General features: G+C 34.5%; 1 protein-coding gene across 2 annotated transcripts in view; it reads right to left on the bottom strand.

The window, feature by feature from the left end:
• LOC127877173 (ovostatin-like) overlaps nucleotides 1–19453 on the bottom strand; it is a 41579-nt gene that overhangs the window by 17456 nt on the left and 4670 nt on the right. For both annotated transcript variants that reach the window (XM_052422838.1, XM_052422837.1), the window contains exons 3-19: nucleotides 18542–18810; nucleotides 17867–17939; nucleotides 15996–16109; nucleotides 15713–15797; nucleotides 14165–14300; nucleotides 13872–13986; nucleotides 13443–13558; nucleotides 12968–13147; nucleotides 12216–12440; nucleotides 11021–11147; nucleotides 10378–10617; nucleotides 9804–9961; nucleotides 8959–9108; nucleotides 8487–8601; nucleotides 5830–5882; nucleotides 5111–5186; nucleotides 823–1003 (exon numbers count right to left, since the gene is read on the bottom strand). In XM_052422838.1, coding sequence (XP_052278798.1) covers nucleotides 823–1003; nucleotides 5111–5186; nucleotides 5830–5882; nucleotides 8487–8601; nucleotides 8959–9108; nucleotides 9804–9961; nucleotides 10378–10617; nucleotides 11021–11147; nucleotides 12216–12440; nucleotides 12968–13147; nucleotides 13443–13558; nucleotides 13872–13986; nucleotides 14165–14300; nucleotides 15713–15797; nucleotides 15996–16109; nucleotides 17867–17939; nucleotides 18542–18810 — 2413 coding nt within the window. The remainder of the gene's footprint in view (nucleotides 1–822; nucleotides 1004–5110; nucleotides 5187–5829; nucleotides 5883–8486; nucleotides 8602–8958; nucleotides 9109–9803; nucleotides 9962–10377; nucleotides 10618–11020; nucleotides 11148–12215; nucleotides 12441–12967; nucleotides 13148–13442; nucleotides 13559–13871; nucleotides 13987–14164; nucleotides 14301–15712; nucleotides 15798–15995; nucleotides 16110–17866; nucleotides 17940–18541; nucleotides 18811–19453) is intronic.

Below are 19453 nucleotides of genomic sequence, written 5' to 3'. Positions count from 1 at the left end.
ATTAATAAAGGTCATTTAGCGGGCGAAGTTAAAGCGCAATCAGTAAAGGACGATTTCAAAACACATATTTTTTATTATGAATCCTCAGAGTCTCAACTTGTAAGAGCACACAAAAACTAAAAGATGAGTTGAAAACAGAAAGTTTTCGGATTAAGTACGCTATTGTGCAGACACATTCCAATATCCATAATTCTGTCGAAACGAGTTGCAGCCTTTATTCCTGTCTTAGCGATCAGCTACATATTAAGATGATTAAGCTATAATGGATTTAGAAAGATGAATCCAGTAAAGAGAGTTGAAAACACAAGCTTTGAGATTGACGTACATACTTACGAATAAACATTCGTGCATAAAAATGTTGCCTCTATCGTGGTAAGGAGCTTAACTTTGTCGACGCACAAAGCATGAAAGATGACGGCGGCTATATACTGATCACAACAGCTCAACTAGAGCATTTTGTACCCCGGTGAGCTAAGAACCTAGACAAGGCATACGTCTACCATCAAATTTGCTCATGAATGAATTTAGAACTTGTCTTGCTACCCCAGCATTGCGTAATTGAAAAATATTTCCACAGTGTTCTTGAAATCAGTATATAAGTGTTATCTCAAATCTTCATAACTCGTTATTAAAACCAAGGTGCCACATCATTGTGCAACATTAAGTCAAGGTTCTTTTAGTTAATTAACAGGACTTAACTTCTCTCCAGTATTTCAAAGTTTTGTTCGAACAAATCGAACTTATCTTTATTTTAAACACGATATTGAGTAATTTTTCTGAGGTCTGTCTTACAAAAGAGGATTTTAAAAGAACCAAACCAACCCTAGTTCAACAATATCCCAAAGCCATGTCTCTGGAAAGAACGATCGGATTTGCACTGCTGGTGCTGGTACTGTTCCAGTATTCTCGATGGTGCGTTTAGAAGCTGTATCTAAATAATCTGCAGTCTGCCGTCCTTCAAGACCAGGTAAACCTACAGCTGCCAGCGACATTGGCATTCCATCTGTCATATGGTATACAATCTTCAGTAATGTGCATTCATTCTCATTCATAATGTATAACATTCAATGTTAACAGTCAAAGACAAAACAGTAGGGTATATACACAAATACCCCTATTTATAACTTTATTTCTTGTCATAAAGTGACTTTATGCACCTGTTTACATCTTAACATCTCAAGTTGTATCACTCATATTTATTGTTTAAATGTTAACACATGTTTTAAGACTAAGCTCAGTAGAATCATCAACAATGACCTACTGACGACAATGCTTGTAGCTGAAACAAATGTTAAAGGAAATCTCTGGAAAATATTTCAAAATTAATGTTATTCCTTCATTCCTTTTTAACCAAGTAGATATTAAAGGACAATCATCATATTCCTAATTGGCCAGTTGATTTCAAGAAACAAAACATTTCGATATATATAATATATTTTTAGCCAGCGAAACTGTATGTGAAAATTTTTTTTATAAATATTTTCAAAAATGGTTTATGATCTCATCAACGTTTGGAAGAAATCAAATAATCAAATTCATTTAATACATCAAAACATCAACTTTCTTATTTGCATAAAAAGGATCATGAGTCAATACTGCATAAGGCTCTTTATGTGCAGGAGCCCATGTCTTAACTTCTGGATAATAAGGGTCGCATCATTGAATGTAGACCATATAATTGATCACATCATGTCAATCGGACCCCTTTTTGTTGATTGCCTAATTTGTTTAACTTGAATACCTTCTTTAAATAACGCTCCATATTTCCTGATTATGTTAACCTTAAAAACAATTTATGATGAGTGCATACGTCATCTAATTTATGCGCTATGAAACTTTTGTGCAAGTAAAGATCTCCATGTTATCGGTGCATATACGATTTTATTTTGAAATGGAAATGCAGACGCTGTCCATGAATATAACGTGTAAATATGCAGTATTTTGGAACGCCGACGGTCTTCTAGCACAAGAAAAGATTAATATGGTAAGTGACACGTTCATTTTAAAAATCGTGTGTGATCAGATCATTTGAATAGAAATATTCCGATAGAGATGTCCATTAAACTTTCTTTCTTATTCGATTTGAATTAAAATGAATGATAATGTCCTGCTTTTAACTCAATATAAACTCACATAACCCTTGCAGTTTTTAATAAGATGACAGTTGGATTGTGTCGACATTTACTGTACACATCTTTAAATAGAATAAAGCCCCTGAGGCGTGGCAAGTTTTGAACTTCGGGACATGGTTTGAATAACCTTAGCAGAGATCCACTGTATGACGTAACAAGCCGAATAACAAACCCTTATGCCATGTGGTTTCAGAGAAAGTTGTTTCACTATACACATAAAAGGAAAACAAAATATTCCGGGCAGAGTCAACGTTTGACCCCACACACATAACTTGAACACACTTGGTAAAAGACCACCAAACAATCATACATGATCCTGGGACATGACCAATTTTGATCATAATTCCACTCTTTAAACAAATATAGTAGAGGATTACATATATTACAATATTAAAGCCCTGACCCTTTTGGTTGCAAAGATTTTTTTGATATTTTTTTCAAATTTAAAGCTATTTTAGTAATGGTGACCTAAATATGAAATACACTGGAACAATGTGAGCGACTTGAAAAATGGTCAATCATAAGATCATTTCTAAAAGATGCACAAAGCTTTACATGATTGCAAGTCGTTGGCTGTTAATGGACGGAGGTACGAACATACGCAGTGACGGGCGACCGACAACACGGTATCCTTAAAACTCCCATGAGGTGCTCAGAAGAGCTAGATAAACGAACAGTTTATGAATCATTAAATCTATACATGTACGTATGGATATACACACAGTCTGTGGATAAGCATGCTTTTTGTTTTATATGAGTGGTAATAAATATGTGCAAAGACAAAGCGCAAAAAGTGCGAAAATTAGACTCCTGAGAACATATTTTATTCACAATTACCTGTAGTTAAAATTCCCCTTCTGCGGACGTATATGTAATAGCAATCGAGTTGTTTGGGAGAAAATGATTTTAAAAAGTCAACATATTTTACGCAATTATTGAGTCAGCCGAGGAATATTTCTGTAAATTTATTTTGAATTAGTGAGTGTAAGGAAAAATGTCAGGCACATGTTTTATATATGAGTGACTTTGCGTTTATTTACTTATGAGCGTTTGAATTTGAAATTGACAAAGTAAAAAGATCATTTTTGCTTAGGGAGAATTGCAATCTGTGTTTGTGTGTTCTATATTAAAAAGAAGACCAATATCCACGTCGTTTCGGTAGCATTTTATTTTAAAATCAAACTGTACGATTTTTTACAACTATTTAGAGTTAATTTGCTCCAATAAATATAAACAAGAAGGAAAAGATGGCCCTAGCTGGCTGACGTATTTTTACAAGGCAATGTTCATTGCTTAGATGAAAATTTAGTACTCTAGAGCATATTAGATTGGTTCTCTTCTGTTTACTTTTGCAGTATAAGCATATGATTCATACTAATTGAGAACTGTCTATTTACATGGTTTAGCAGCTGGAGTTTCACTTCTTTATTTTATTTGCATGAAAACATTTGCAAGTAATGTTAATTCTACATGTGTTTACAAGGTTTTTGTAAAATTTCGACCTTCTGACCAAGATTTTGACCCCACATGACCCAATGTCAAACTTTGCATAGATATCATCAAGAAAAACATCCTAGTCAAGCATCATCATTATTGGACCAAAACTATGGCCTCTAGTGTGTTTCCGAGTATCATTGGGACAAATCTTCTGTCCAAGTTTCATGAAGATTGGACAAGAAATGTGCCCTCTAAGAGTGTTTACAAGGTTTCTACAGCCAAATAAGGCAAACTGACCCGCCCACTGGCGACCATGTTTTTCAACAGACCGGAACCACTTTGCAACTCAACCAATACATCATTAAGATTACCATTTTGACAGAGTTACATGAAGATTGGGCATGAAATGTGACTTCTACAGTGTTATCAAGGTTTTTCTTTTGTTTGACCTTGTGACCTAGTTTTCGACCCGGCATGACCCAGTTTCGAATTCGACCAAGATATCATTGAGACAAAGCTTCTGACCAAATTCCATGAAGATCGAACAAGAAATGTGGCCTCTAGAGTGTTTCCAAGGTTTCTCTATAGCTAAATAAGGAAAACTGCCCCGCCCACTGGCGGCCATGTTTTTCAACGGACCGGAACCACTTTTGAACTCAACCAAGAGATCTCATTAAGACAAAGTTACGTGAAGATTGGGCATGAAATGTGACTTCTTCAGTGTTTACAAGTTTTTTTTGACCTTGTGACCTACTTTTTGACCTGGCACGACCCAGTTTCGAACTCGACCGAGATTTTATTGGAACAAAGCTTCTGACCAAGTTTCATGAAGATCGGACAAGAAATGTGTCCTATATAGTGTTTACGAACAAATGTGTACGGACGGACGGACGGACAGACGACGGACAAAGACCGATCACAAAAGCTCACCTGAGCAATCAGGTGAGCTAAAAAAAACGTATACATATATTTGTTTTGTATCTACCGGATATGGAACTTTGTTGCAGAGGAAAGGTCGCATTTGGGTATATTTTATTTGATGTTTAATTGCAAATGTCGCCGGACGGATCAAATGCAACAATCAGAAATATTAAGAAAAGCTTTGTCAATGTCAATGTGGTTGTAGATAAGAAGAAAACATTTAAGTAATTTTTTAGATTTCGTTTTGCATAGAGACCATTATTTATCATATTTGTGAATGCATTTATACAACTCGTTATAAGACCACATTGAAAAAATTGTTGTCAAGTAAGATAAATTTTGCAATGCGGTTTGGAGCTGAAGCAGTTTAAATTAACACCTTACCATGACAGTTGGATGGTGGCTGACGATTAATGACCGCAAAAGTAACTCCCTTGATCGATTTAGACTCACATCAATTAAATATATTAAATAATGGAAACTTATCTCGGCATATTAATTAAAAAGAGAGACAAAATACACTTAAAAATATTTGTTATACACAAAATATCAATAACAATGTAGCTTCGATGTGTTTATATAATTATCATTTGTGGTACATTTCCACCATAAAGACTTACAATACAAACGGTGTCGGCTTTTAACGCATGGTCTGGAGTCGACAACCCCATTGGTCAATACCCACATTTTAGCATCCTGAAATTAGAAACATTAAACACAATACAAAATTCAGAAGGTTTTCTAGATTACTGTGTTTACAGAAACGTAAAAGATGATTTTTTTTTATCTATATTCTGTCAAATAATTAAATGCAATTATATTGGTTTAACAAAGGGATATATGTTTGAATAGATGCCTATTGATTGTAAAGCGAAATGAGAATAGTCATACATGTAGCCAATCACTAGCCGTATAAAGTTAGAGATCCTATAAGAGAAATGACCTGTCTATGTAATCGCAGTCTCTTTCCAACATTAACATAAACTTTAGTATGTAATATGGAATATCACCTGTGCAATGAACAAAAATGTTATGTTAAGATAAATAAGGTCTATGCTCCATAGGATTGATACCATTCGAGAAGCGGAAGTAAAAACACACCAACCAACATTTCTAAAAGCTTACTTGAACTTCGGAATTGTAGATTTTGTCAAGAAACTGTTGTTGTTGTGTTTTGTTTGTTAACTTTTCAATTTATTCTTGGCATGAAAATGCGGCCATGCTTAAAAAACGGGATTTTGTTATATAAAGGACCACTTTTTAAAGGTTCAGTGGATGATTGAGAAAGCCTTCACACTCTTCTTTAGAACTATAAACGATATATTATTTAATTACATACCCGGAATGAATTTACAGCACCCTTGCCCGTTACGTCATATACAAAATACATATCTGAAACAAAACAGTTTTAAAAACTTTTATACAATCATAGTTCAAATTGCAAAATAGTCAAGACGGCTCTGAAGTGCTCTTTGAGATTAAGATACACCAATTGTCAAAGGCCATTGCTTGTGTTTGACGCAATTTCAATCCGATTAAAATATCGACATGCCAAGATAGACATTGTGACCAAGTTTCATCAAGATTCCATCATAAATGTGGTTTCTAGAGTGATGATTTGGAAATATAACTTGTGGATAAATGTGACTCACATTCAAAGTTGGCCTAATTATTGTAAAGATTAACATTCTGACCATTAATCAAGATTGAATAATAAATGTTGCATCTAAGGAATTTACAGAGTTTTTCGAACATTTGACCCGCTGACCTAGTTTTCGAACAACCGTTATCAAGATAAATCTAGGCTATTTTTTATTTACAAGGTTTATCAATTTTTATGAAAACCGTCGCCTCTGTATGGGTTTTAAAAGTTGTTGTACTTGATGACCTATTGTTTAGATGCACAGGGCCCTGAGTCAGGCTCAGCCATGATCGTTTCAAGATGAACATTCTGATAAAGTGTAATCTAGATTGAACAAACAAAATGACATCTAGCTTAATAACATGCTTTTTCTGACATTTAATCTGGTATCCTAGTTTTTTGTAACATTCTGAATCAGATTGAAATCTTGGCTTGTTAAAGTAAAGATACATATTATGACCCAAGTTTCACAAATATTGATAAATAAATGTGCCTTCTAGGGTGGTAAGAATTTTATCTAAGATTTGACATGGTGACCATGTTTTTATATGCACATGAACTAGATTCGACTCCGAAGAAGTTGTATCTTAATAAGATGCTAATATTTATATTTAGCAAGGTAACAAGCTGAACATTAACAGTAAAAATGTTCCTCTACATTTTGCTCTTATGACCTAGTGTTTTGAATATTTGACCTAGATATGAACTTGACCACTAATTCTTTTCAAATAAACATTATTTTATTGTTTCATCAAGATATTGTATGTTTATATTATAATTTTTAAAGTTTTTTTTATAGGCACTTTACACATTATTTTTGGACATCGCGTCTTAATTTGAACTTTAGGTAATTATTTAAAAGATAAACCAAGTTTCATCGAAACTGGGAAATGAATGCGGCCTCTAACGAGTAAAGCATTGACAATGCCCGTGTTCAAATATACGGTGATTACAATTGCTCACCTTGAGAAATGTAAATATTTAATCCTAAGTCAGCCCTATGTATAAAAGGCCGAAACTAATATTTTATCATTTAATTTGGATATAAGTTAACCACGTGAAAAATTCAACAGAGTAATTATTTGGTATACGAACGATTTGTCAGCTTCATTTAACGATGAAAATGAGTAAATGATCTTCACAGCTGGCATGTACATGTACGTGATATTTTCATATAGCAACACGTTCAGAAATAAGCCTAGACATTCCATATTTTAGCCATTATTTTTGTATATAGCCTCACATTAAACAAGAACCACGAATAAATGTCATTCAGCTGACTAAACTATTTTGCCTTACTTTCAGAAGGGACATAGGATTAATATCATGCAGCTGAAATTTCATTTGACCTGTCATTCATGTAGGACTATAACATACGTTCATGTAGCTGACAGTGTTATTTGGCATCAACATAAGTTAGGAACCAGAAAACATCGTCGTGTAGGGAATTATTTAGATGTGGCCTTATTTTAAGTTATGACAAATATACACCGTAATGTACCTGCCATTTCCACTCTCAGTTTAGACAAGGGCATAGCGCTATGTTGCTGAAATGTACATTTACATCATCTTTAGTAAAGCGACACACAAATATTGACCTCACCTTCAGATACAAACCAGACATACCATCATGTAGCTGACATTTTCATTTGACCTCATCTTCAGTTAGAAACCAGACATACCATCATGTAGCTGACATAATTATTTGACCTCATCTTCAGTAAGAAGCCAGACAAACAACCATGTTGCTGACATAATGATTTGACCTCATCTTCAGTTAGAAACCAAACATACCATCATGTAGCTAACATTTTCATTTGACCTCATCTTCAGTTTGAAACCAGACAAACCATCATGTAGCTCACATTAATATTTGACCTCATCTTCAGTAAGAAACCAGACATAACATCATGCAGCAGACATAATCATTTCACCCCATCTTCAGTTAGAAACCAGACATTCCATCATATAGCTGACATAATTATTTGACCTCATCTTCATTTAGAAGCCGGGCATACCTTTATGTAGCTGAAATTTTCATTTGACCTCATCTTCAGTAAGAAACTAGACATACCATAATGTAGTTGACATTTTCATTTTACCTCATCTTCAATTAGAAACCAGACATACCATCATGTAACTGACATTATCATTTGACCTCATCTTCATTTAGAAACCAGACATACCGTCACGTAGCTGAAATTTTCATTTGACTTCATCTTCAGTAAGAAACTAGACATACCATCATGTAGCTGACATTTTTATTTGACCTCATCTTCAATTAGAAATCAGACATACTCTCATATGGCTAGCATTTGCATTTGACCCTACTTTCAGTTAAGCTTCAAATATACCATCATCCGTTGAGTCCTCAGCCTCATTGAAGAATTTCTTGCAGTACTCCTTGTCCTCCTTCCAGTAGCCACGCATACTCCAGGGCCGGGCAGCATTGGAAACTTGACTCATCAGCTAGATTCAGGTTATGAGATAAAATGTTTTCCGCTAAACCGTTAAATTCAATACAAGTTGATAAATATGAGGTGTATTTGTACGTATGCTTTTGAATGTCTTAAGTTGATAGATTAAAATGTAGTGACCGAAATTTACTCCGGTATTGACGCTAAGAATGCAATTTATTTTTGTATACCTTATACATGATTTAGGGAGACTGGTCGTACATTCGACAAGTCGTATCCACATTAAGAACATTTGTACAGTTATAGCCATTCAGTCGACACTGGAACATAATTCTGGCAAAATGGAACTTTTCAATAATATATCTTACTGTAATCTTACAATTATGCTTTTTCATTAGCATAAGCTTACCTTCTCTGGTGTGATCTGGTTATTTTCTCCAAGTAGCGTGACACTTTTGTCGAGCATCCCTATAAAGCACGTTGACCCCGGTGCACCTTCTACGTTTAGATTTAACTCTGTGCCTGGTCGGGCCTCTTTTCGGTCTAATGACATGCTGACCTGCATACAGGGAAGATAAACATTACACAAGAAAACTACTTGAGATATAACTTAAGAAAGTAACACAGTAGGTTCTGAATTTAAAGAGATTATACAAATTTTAATCTAGACATTAAAAAATTAATTGAAGTTAGTAAAATAAACATTATGGTGATATGCGTGGAAACTGCTTTTATTCTTATAACTTAAAAATAAATTGAATACATGTAAAAGAAATAACAATAATAGAACCATGAAATACAAGTTAGCACCAAAATTGAAGGTCACGCTAACAAACGAATATTTAAGTTCTTTAAAAAAAGTAGAAAATGTTTAAGATTGATTGGCAATACAAAAGTTATATACTAGCAGTGTGACAAAACTTTGAAAGTATTTCACAGATGTAGAAATAAAAACACTAACAGTAATCTCCATAAAAATTCAAAGGCAAATATACGGCATATTATCCATTTTTAGATGATTGTTTTGATGATTCATGTAAAGACATTTCATTTGTACATTTTTCAGAAATGAGACACTGTCTTATTAAAGATATTAAGATTTTAACATTTTAACAAGAACTATCATTAAACATAATGATATGTTATTTACAATAGCAACTGCAATAAAATCAGTAACTTCTGTGGTTTTTTTTGTTTTTTTTTCTTCAGATACTTTTATAAAAAAATTAATAATTGTTTGTAAGTTAAACTAACTTTATTGTTAAAACACGGCTTCACTTGAAATTCAATGGTTGATGCCACGACTTCAAAATCGGACCTCATGTAGTAGAGAAGCAGTTGAGAATTGGGAGCCATAACGGGCAACACTGGAATCCTTATCGTGAAGTGTCCAATAGCGTGAACAGTGTTAGCTGAAAGAAATGGATGACAGTGTAATTGTATCACCTAAAATCTTTGTGTTAATATAAAAAAAACTAAAACAAATCACTGATATGTGGAATATAAACCAGTTTGTTGTCTGCTAATAACGTTTGTCACTTAATCATTAATTACCTCTTTCGCAGCGGCACTTTCATAATTCAAATAACAGAAACATCTCCAAAAACAGCGCAGAAAAAAACATACGGTTTTTGAATACGTTTAATGAGTGTCTGGTAATCAACATAAAACTATTACCCTCCCCCCCCCCTACTCAAACAAAAAATGAAGTAAAATACATATAAATTGTCATCTTCATGTAAACATGTACAGCATGTAATTAATTGCTAAGTCATTGCATCAGCATTTGCATGGGTACGACATTATTAACAAGCCAACCAAAACTTACTCTTGTCACTGTCAGTTTGCTCTTCACTTTCAGGTAGCTGAGCACTTTCTGGCACAATCGCCTCTTCTAAAACTTGGATTTCCTCACCATTGCCAAGAGGGACATACTTTTCTGCAACTATCTTATCTTCCTCTACCGGCACCTCATCTACCTTACTGTCTGCCTCTATGTCATCCACTGTTTCCACAATTTGTTCAACTGGTAGAGGTGGTAATGGCGGTAATGGTAATAGCTCTTCGGCTAAAAAATACTCTCCAAATACACTCTGAACATTCTATATTAACCAGGGGTGGCAAAATGTACATATTCTTTACGTTTTAACGGACAATTTTATTGTAAATGATTTTGTAGGAAAGCAACAGCTAGTTATGGTCCAAATTAAATATAAAACAATTCAAATGTTCCATGATCTTATTTTTTTTATTCACACAACAAATATAAGCATAAAAATTAACACATACATAACTTTTACCATTTTTAAGTACAAACATTGTAAACATGTACTTGGACATATAGAGTGGATGAATTTAATAACAAAGATGATACCAATCTAACTGATTTATCATTAAATTTTCCGTCTCCTAATGAAAAGTTGTTAACTCAGATTGTTAACAAAAAAGCCTACAAAGCAAGTCATCCTTACGCTTCTCCTTTTTCTTTTTGTCCAATACTTCTTCAGGACGTACCCCCATGAGACCAAGCGAAGCCTCAGATCCTTCAAATGTTATGCTAACCTCTTGAGTGTGTACTAAATTGTCTCCTGCCATCACCTGTTAAAAGACGAACCGCAATATGCAGAGAGAAAAAACTCCCAAATTTGTGTAATATTAATTTTCTGAACGGATATTAAATCGCCAGCATAATTATATGCAAATCGAAAAATCACAATTTGTTTATATACAAAATAATTGCCGATCACGTCATGTATTAGTGCTTTAATTGCATAATATTGTTGAAACCTTTATGATATATCAGTATGGTGTTATTTTGTTACTGCTGAAAGTGGATGTGATGAGAATTCAAAGTAAACGAATATAAATCGCTAAAAGGTTTCTTCTTTTATCCAAGTTTAAGTCAAAGAATTTCAGGTTAATATATTTGTTTATTCTTCCCTTACCGAATGTCTGTACATGCAGGGTTTCTTAACTCATGTATGCATTATATATTAGTATATGTATGACTAATATATGCTCATATAAAGAAAAATATAAAACGTGAACGTAATTCGTTGGGACTTGTATAAATAAATTCAACAAGCACCAAAGTGAGCAATAAATTGTACAAAAGTATTTATGAAGTTTGATTTGAAGCAATTACACAATCCTTGTTTTGAAATTCGATTTACTAAAATTTAACTTATTGAACATTCATGTTAAATTATTTGATGCTATTATATTAAATTTTAAACTTTTGTTAGCAGTAGATCTCTGATAAACAAGAATAAAATTCAATAAAGATATTTCTGTTAAAACTTTTTTATTTTAGCTTGATTGCATTAAAATCCCCATGAAAGATAATTTGTGTCTTTTGAAAGAAAAGATCTCAAGAATGCTCTCTTGGGATCCTATCGGACCTCAATGTTCAAATGTGATTCCATATCCACTACACCACTGTGTGGGGATCCTATCGGACCTCAATGTTCAAATGTGATTCCATATCCACTACTTGGGATCCTATCGGACCTCAATGTTCAAATGTGATTCCATATCCACTACTTGGGATCCTATCGGACCTCAATGTTCAGATATGATTCCATATCCACTACACCACTGCGGACATTTTAAGTAATAAGGCCTTGAGTCATAGTTCGTGTTTTGACGTATATAAGGCAATCATACCCTCGCAGAGAAAATGTAGTTCGAATCCACCTGAGCAGTATAAAAGACGTCCAGTACTAGGTCCTGTCCACATTTACCCTCTTCTTTAACCGCCGGCATGTAGATGAAGCTGTTTGAAGGCGAGTACCATCTCGTGAGCGATTTGCTGGAACTCGGAGTGTATGTCCGGAAGTAAATTTCACCGTCAGTGTATCGCCAATCGTTGTCATATACTATTGCCTCAGCCTATTAAGCACAAATGAAGGCCTATGTGAAGTTTATCTCATATGTCATCAAATGATACACACATTTGACAATTTAAATTAAAATTCATGTAAAACGCACGACATAAACATTTAAAAAAAATCTTGAACGATATCTTGACAATTCAGCCCTGGAGTGTGGGGACTGTTTATATTATTATATGAATGAGGCTCTAGGAACATTGTCAGATAAGGATCTCTTATCACCTGCTAGGCTATTATTATAGTCAAGTGACCAATACAATTCATCCTAATAAATACAAAACAACAGTGAACATGAATATTAAATGATTATAGTTGAAGTCATCACTGCGGATTAATCAATTCATAGATTTCGGTTATCAAACTAATTTAAAGGCCAACCAACTTAGCCATGAATAAATCACAAAATTAACACTTGTCTTTGAAAAAAATGAACTTATTGTCTCCAATATTATTAACAATTCATGATTTATTAATAATCAAAATCATACAAATTGTTGAAATAAACGATTGCTGATTCAAACTGACATTAATGTAGTAATCTCCAATATCTTCTTCAAGCTCCGTGATAGTAAAATGAACGACACCAGAAGTATCAGTCGTGAAGTTTTTTCCCCAATAGTACTCATTCTTCCAATCGTTGGACGTCATTTTCACCTCAATTACCTCCCCTGGGGCAGGGCTTCCATCTGGATTTTTTACAATCACCTATTGCAAGTGACAAAACAATATTCATAAGAATAATAAATCGACTGTTTTTGAAAACTAGACAAGTATTTTTTCCTGTGCTATGGCCTCCAAGTTGGACAAATACACAGTTCATTTCAAACATAATATTACACTCACGGATCATTGTATTGCTGTGAAGTAAACAAGTCTTGTTATTGCATGTTAAATCAATTGCTCATTTTTTGTAAACACGACCACGAAATTTAATGATAAGAACATGGCATGGGGGTATTAAACGATCAATTTCATTGCAAAATATCTGTGTCACACCTACCCTGCCTTTGTAGGGAAAGCCTGGCTTGAAATAGCCATCTGAATCATCTTCTAAAGTAAGCAATAGAGGGTTCATGCTAAGACCGGGTCCTTCCTTCTTTCCGGAAAGTTCAACACCTACAAACAATCGTTTACATAAAAGCAGCCACCAAATACATGTAAAGCATGTTAAAACCATATTATTATTGACGGTAAAGTGTGCTGCGGTTTAAGAGATTACAGCGTGATAACGTTGTATCTGCTAATCATTTTTATATACATTTTCACACAAAACACTTTTACTACCTAACACTTTTTCTACAATAACTCTAATTTTTATCTTTGATCTTCATAACGATAAAATCACCTACTTCGCAATGGATCGAGGAATTTGTAAAACAAGAAGAATATACTAACATCAACATGTAAAATATATAATAAGTGAACAGACCTGTCCCATCCTCTGTCACATTTGCTTCTATTTCCAATGTACCATAACTGCCATGCTTACGGAAACCGAGCTCTATTTCATCAGCTTTAACGTGGAAGTCGTAGCAACCATCAATCTAAAGCACAATATTTCATTATTTAGTAAGTGAAAGGAGGATCACGCAAGTAACCTTCATGATTTTGTGAAAATCCGCCTTTTAATTATGACTTGATGACAATTTTGAAAACGAACACCCAAAAATGTGCTGCATATAACGGATGGTATATAGCACAGAAAATAACACATTTACCAACCTTGGTAATGACCGTGGCGCAGGGCCGTGCCTTACGGTGACTTGAGGAGTACCAGCCGTAGTCCCATCCATAGCCCCAGGCCTTGTAACACAGCTTCATCTTCAGGTCTCCATTCACAGGCTTACCATAGGTATACCTAGATGGACACAATGTTATGTCGTCTAAAACATTGATCCTTATTTAAACACTGAATCAAACAAGGCAAGTTCACTCTCACCAAGTGTTGAAAACTATTGTTGATATTAGGCACGAACATATTAAGAGAACACTATGTATGCCTAAATTAATGAGGCATGCTTCCATATGTCACTTTTACCCCACCATTTAACTCCAGACTCCGCTTATGTCAAACACTAGCTGTTGATAGCCAAATTCCTTGATAGTTGATGTAGTAAGAGAGTTGATGTACGCGACATTCTGTCTCTTAATTAAAGCTTTGCTTGGCAAATTGTACAAAAATGGACTTAATGAATGAAAAATTAACAGCCAGGACAGACTGTCTCATATTTAACTTTTTACCTCTTAGTGTCCACAAAACCTCTTGGGTTTGTAGGCTGATTTTACTAGAAAAATGTCGATTTATTTTTTAGTTCAGTGGTTTTTTTAAAAAGCATGATGAATTACAAATAACAGTCAGAAAAATATTTTTATGGACAATTTTGATATTTTAAGTGTGACATTTGAAAAAGAGAGACGAGTATAACACTTGACAGCTCGTCTATTTATGAATTTAATTTCTGTTATGTTAAAATCCATCAAAATGTGGGAGAGTTATGATTGCGACAGAAAAAAGGTAAAATGTCATTACACTTGAAATCGCGGCATCTCATGGTTGTAATTTGTGATGAGTCATGATAAAATAGCACCATGAAAGACAAAGTTACTGTGCGAACAAGCTTGTTCAACATTGGCCTTTACGCTAGGGAGACGGTGTTAACTTATAAGTGTCTGTTATTCTGACCAAGTTTCAACCAGATTGGGTCATAATGTTGTCCATATAGTGGAAAGGTTTTTCTAAGATTTAACCTGGTCGTTTTTTAGACGCACGTGACCAAGATTAAAACTCAGCTTAACCCATTTATGCCCAGTGGACTCTCCCATCCTTCTAAATTGGATTAATTTATTTCCAAAAGTAGGGGTGTCTGGTATATTTATTTCTATATTTAGAATATTTGTTACAGAAATTCCTTCAAGCAAACAGCGCAGACCCAGATGAGACGCCTCATTATGCGGCGTCTCATCTGGGTCTACGCTGTTTGCAATGTCCTTTTTTCAGGACGCTAGGCATGAACGGGTTAAATATTGTCCAGATAAATTTTCTGACCAAGTCTTCAGTATTTTATAAAGACAGAGGCCTCAGCAGTGGAGAGGAGCATAACGTTGACGATGCATAAAACACACCGCACACCGAACATGGCATGACGCCGGAAAGGTTGAATAAAAAAAGCTTACATTGAGAACTTAATGCTCATGAGAACTAAACAAGAGCGAAATCAGCATTATAAATAGACAATAAAAGCCGCCAATATATACAAGAACAATTATTACTTTGCGCACACAGTTCCTGCAATGGTTTGGCTTGTTGGCAGCATGTAAGACGGCGGGGTAATCGTTACTTCGAATTTTGGCAGGACTAAAAAGACCACAAACAAACATAAATCAATTAAAAGTTTATAAAACTTGAATTGCAAGTCGCAAATCGAAAAACGTATAACACTTATGAAGTCAAAACTTCATTAAAGCCTCTGACAAATAGACCATTTCAAAATTGAGTAATGGAAATATCACGTGTTACTTTAATAAAAATACTAGTAAAATAAATATTCCCTACCATATTCGTCAACTATAAATGTCTGTGTCTCTGTGCGCACCCCAATCTCCACGGTAATTGTCCATTTGCCCAGCAACGGATCAGAACTTAGAGGCATTTCAAGACTTACTAGACCTGCCGAACAATGGAATATTTTATGTTAGAAAATACACTATTTATCCTATTACCAGATGAAAATCAATAGTATAACAACAGTCGTATTAACTTTACCTTTATACTATCGCTATTTTAGACCATGGTTTTCCGATCTCTATCTTAAGAACATTATATGTTTCAATGTGACGTCATAGCAAATGATGACGTTGAAGTAAACAAACACTTCGAAGTCAACTTGGAAAACAAGCGCTGTTTCTTCGAATTTTAAAGTATTTTTGCTCTTTTTGAACGATAAACGACCACAAAATAATAGGGTTAATAGAATATTATGTGAGTGTCGGATAGAGATCAAGTTTATCACGCTCGGCTCGAAACTTTGTAGCGCTCGGCAAGCCTCGCACTACATGTTTCTCAGCCTCGCATGATAAACTTGATCTCTATCCGACACTCACATAATATTCTCTATATATGTTACAATTTAAGCCGGCATACTTAACCATGGGGAACCACTATTTATAAGAAATATTTTTTATATATCAGTCAATATTTTTGTTACAATCAGTACGGACATGTGCCATTTGAGAAAGTGTTTCTGAGTACTTGAAACAACATATATTCTTGCCAACGGATCTTACATCTTAATTCCAAATCGGTATGTAACATAAATGTTTTCTAACAACAATCTCTGTAAACTATCATTTGAATTAATCAATGATCGTCATTAAAAGTGTACCTACATTACATCTAAGACTTTATTTTGATGGTATCGTAAATAAATACGATTAAATGTATCACGGTGTGAACTTGGTTACGTAAGGGGAGAGGTTTTAGACGGTCCCGGGTTCGTTTTCCCGACTGGTCGCACATTTTTCTCACCCTGTGATATTTTGCGCCCAATTTTGCGACCGTGGCCTTACCTGGGTATGCTCTCAGATGCCCATGATAAATTATATAGCACCCCAAATCCCTGTATTTAAGGAAAAATGCATATTCAAGTGGGGTGTATGTCACGGTACAAACTTGGTCACGTAAAGGGACAGGTTGTGATGCAATCTGATAAGCGAAGTCGGGAGATCACTCGCCCTGACAGCGAGCTGGTCGTGATCGATCCTCGGACAGGCCGCACACCAGTTTTCATCCAGTGACAAATGCAATCTCTCTCTCATTCCTGGAAAGCTGGAGGAGACTTAAAGCTCAACCGCTTTAACTTTGATGTCATCTGCTTTCTGCGGACAATATTCAAACCAAAATTATATTCTTCAATGAATATACTAGGCACTTTCAGTTGGTATGGTCATCCACTGTTTATGGTAACCACTTTAAGTTGTTCATCCACTTCATAAACTAACTACCATCTGGTGATATTTTCATCAACTGTACATATTAACGACTTTCAGTTTCTTTATCCACATTACCTACTAAACATTTTCAGTTGTTCATCCATTGTATATACTTAACACGTTCAGTTGTTATGTTCATCCACTGTATATACTTACCACTGCCAGTTGTTGTTTCACTGTATATGCTAACCACTTTCAATTATAATGTAAATTATAATTATATTACCTGTATATACAAACCAATTTATGTCATTATGTTCTAACACCAGTTTATAATAACCATCCAATGTATATACTAACCAATTTATGTTAGTATGTTCCTCCACTGTAGATACTAACCACTTTCACTTGTTTCTTCACTGTATATACTAACCACATTTTAATACCTTGTTTATACACACCAATTTTAGTTGTTTCTACGCTGTATATACTAACCACTTTCAGTTGTTATGTTCCTCCACTGTCGCACTCGCACGTTATCAGGGGTTTGTATTGTGATCTCGCTGAACTGAAAAGGATAAGTTATATGTTTTAACAGAGAATTATCACGGAATTATTTGGAATGGTTTTAGCCATGTTTATTTGTATACTACATAAATAAATAGCCATAACCGGTATTACTATTTTGTGATGGATGAAATTAAAATACACTTAAAAAAATATACACGAAAACAAATAAAATGTTACATGCCAGTATGCAGGAATTTATTCAGACGCATCAAAAGTCTTCGTAAGGAAGCCACATGACGTGCCGATAAATATATAAATGCACACATTCGACATACAGTATAACAATTACTAAAATATATAAATGCACACATTCGACATACAGTATAACAATTACTAAAATAAGATATGAATTGTTTGCTATATTACCCCTTCTACAGTATCGGATCTATCAGATTTTGAAGACTGTTTTCTGCAGTTCATTACATAAATGCTATTGTTTACAATTAAGTTGACATCAAGCGATTTATGTTCTACAAATATTGGCTGATTTAATTGCGATTTTGTTAAATCGCATCAATTTTCGGTTAAATAGAGACACACCATTTGCAGTAGCCCGTCATTTCTATGTATCGCTTTCCAATTGTATACGAATGTACTTACAGCAAATACTGCTGCCTTCAATTTATAGTCTATTGTAAGGACCCTAAACTTCACTGTCTGGCCTGGTTTATAGATTGGCTTATCCGTCTGTATCAGTGTAATCAGATCAATCTTGTTCACACTGACTGTGGTCTTGGCATCTTTGGTTGACGTAAGGGGGAAAATGACCGAGACATTGTCATCTTCACTGATCAAGGTGACAGAAGCAATGGCATCATATGTGCCTGCTTCAGATGGGGCATCTATTGATTCACAAAAGGACAAACGATCTGAAACATAACGCGTCGTTATATAAACAACTTACTGTTGTACCATGGCTTTTATTTGAAGCCTAACATAAGGACTTTAATTCCGATACGTTATTTTATAAGTAATAGTCCAGAAACCCGACATTGGACTCAGCTGGGTGGATTAATATATCCATGTTTATTTGATCGGTATTAGATAAAGATCAAACTGCAAAGATGGTTGTACAATTTATCCCATCATCAGACGTGCATTGTCAAAATACGCCAGTGTGGAATATATTTCCCTTTATTTCGGCAATGCTGTAATAAAGCTGTCACGCGCGACGGAGGATGGTCATATTACTCGGAATCAATTATAAAGTAATAATTTTTAGTAAAATCGAATCATATTCAACAAAACAAACAATTTGATACCAAGATGTAATATATTTTGAACACAAAATGCAACTCAAAAAGCAAAAAAAAAACATTATTTACAAATATTAAGTGCGCGTACCCGTGACGTCATTATTATAACGTCATACGACACAAATCATGTTCTTTCACGCTAAAGCTGCAGTTGTTTAGTGTTTTTTTTTCATTATTTCCTTACAACCGGGGACGTAGAGGTATGATAAACAGAAAAACAGGTTAGTTGTTGATCTTTTTGTAACGTATTAGGCTC

The sequence above is a fragment of the Dreissena polymorpha genome, chromosome 4, assembly GCF_020536995.1.
Source record: "Dreissena polymorpha isolate Duluth1 chromosome 4, UMN_Dpol_1.0, whole genome shotgun sequence".
Taxonomy (NCBI): Eukaryota; Metazoa; Mollusca; class Bivalvia; order Myida; family Dreissenidae; genus Dreissena; species Dreissena polymorpha.
Note: the sequence above shows the minus strand (reverse complement) of the source record. Positions and strands in the feature narration are given on the sequence as shown.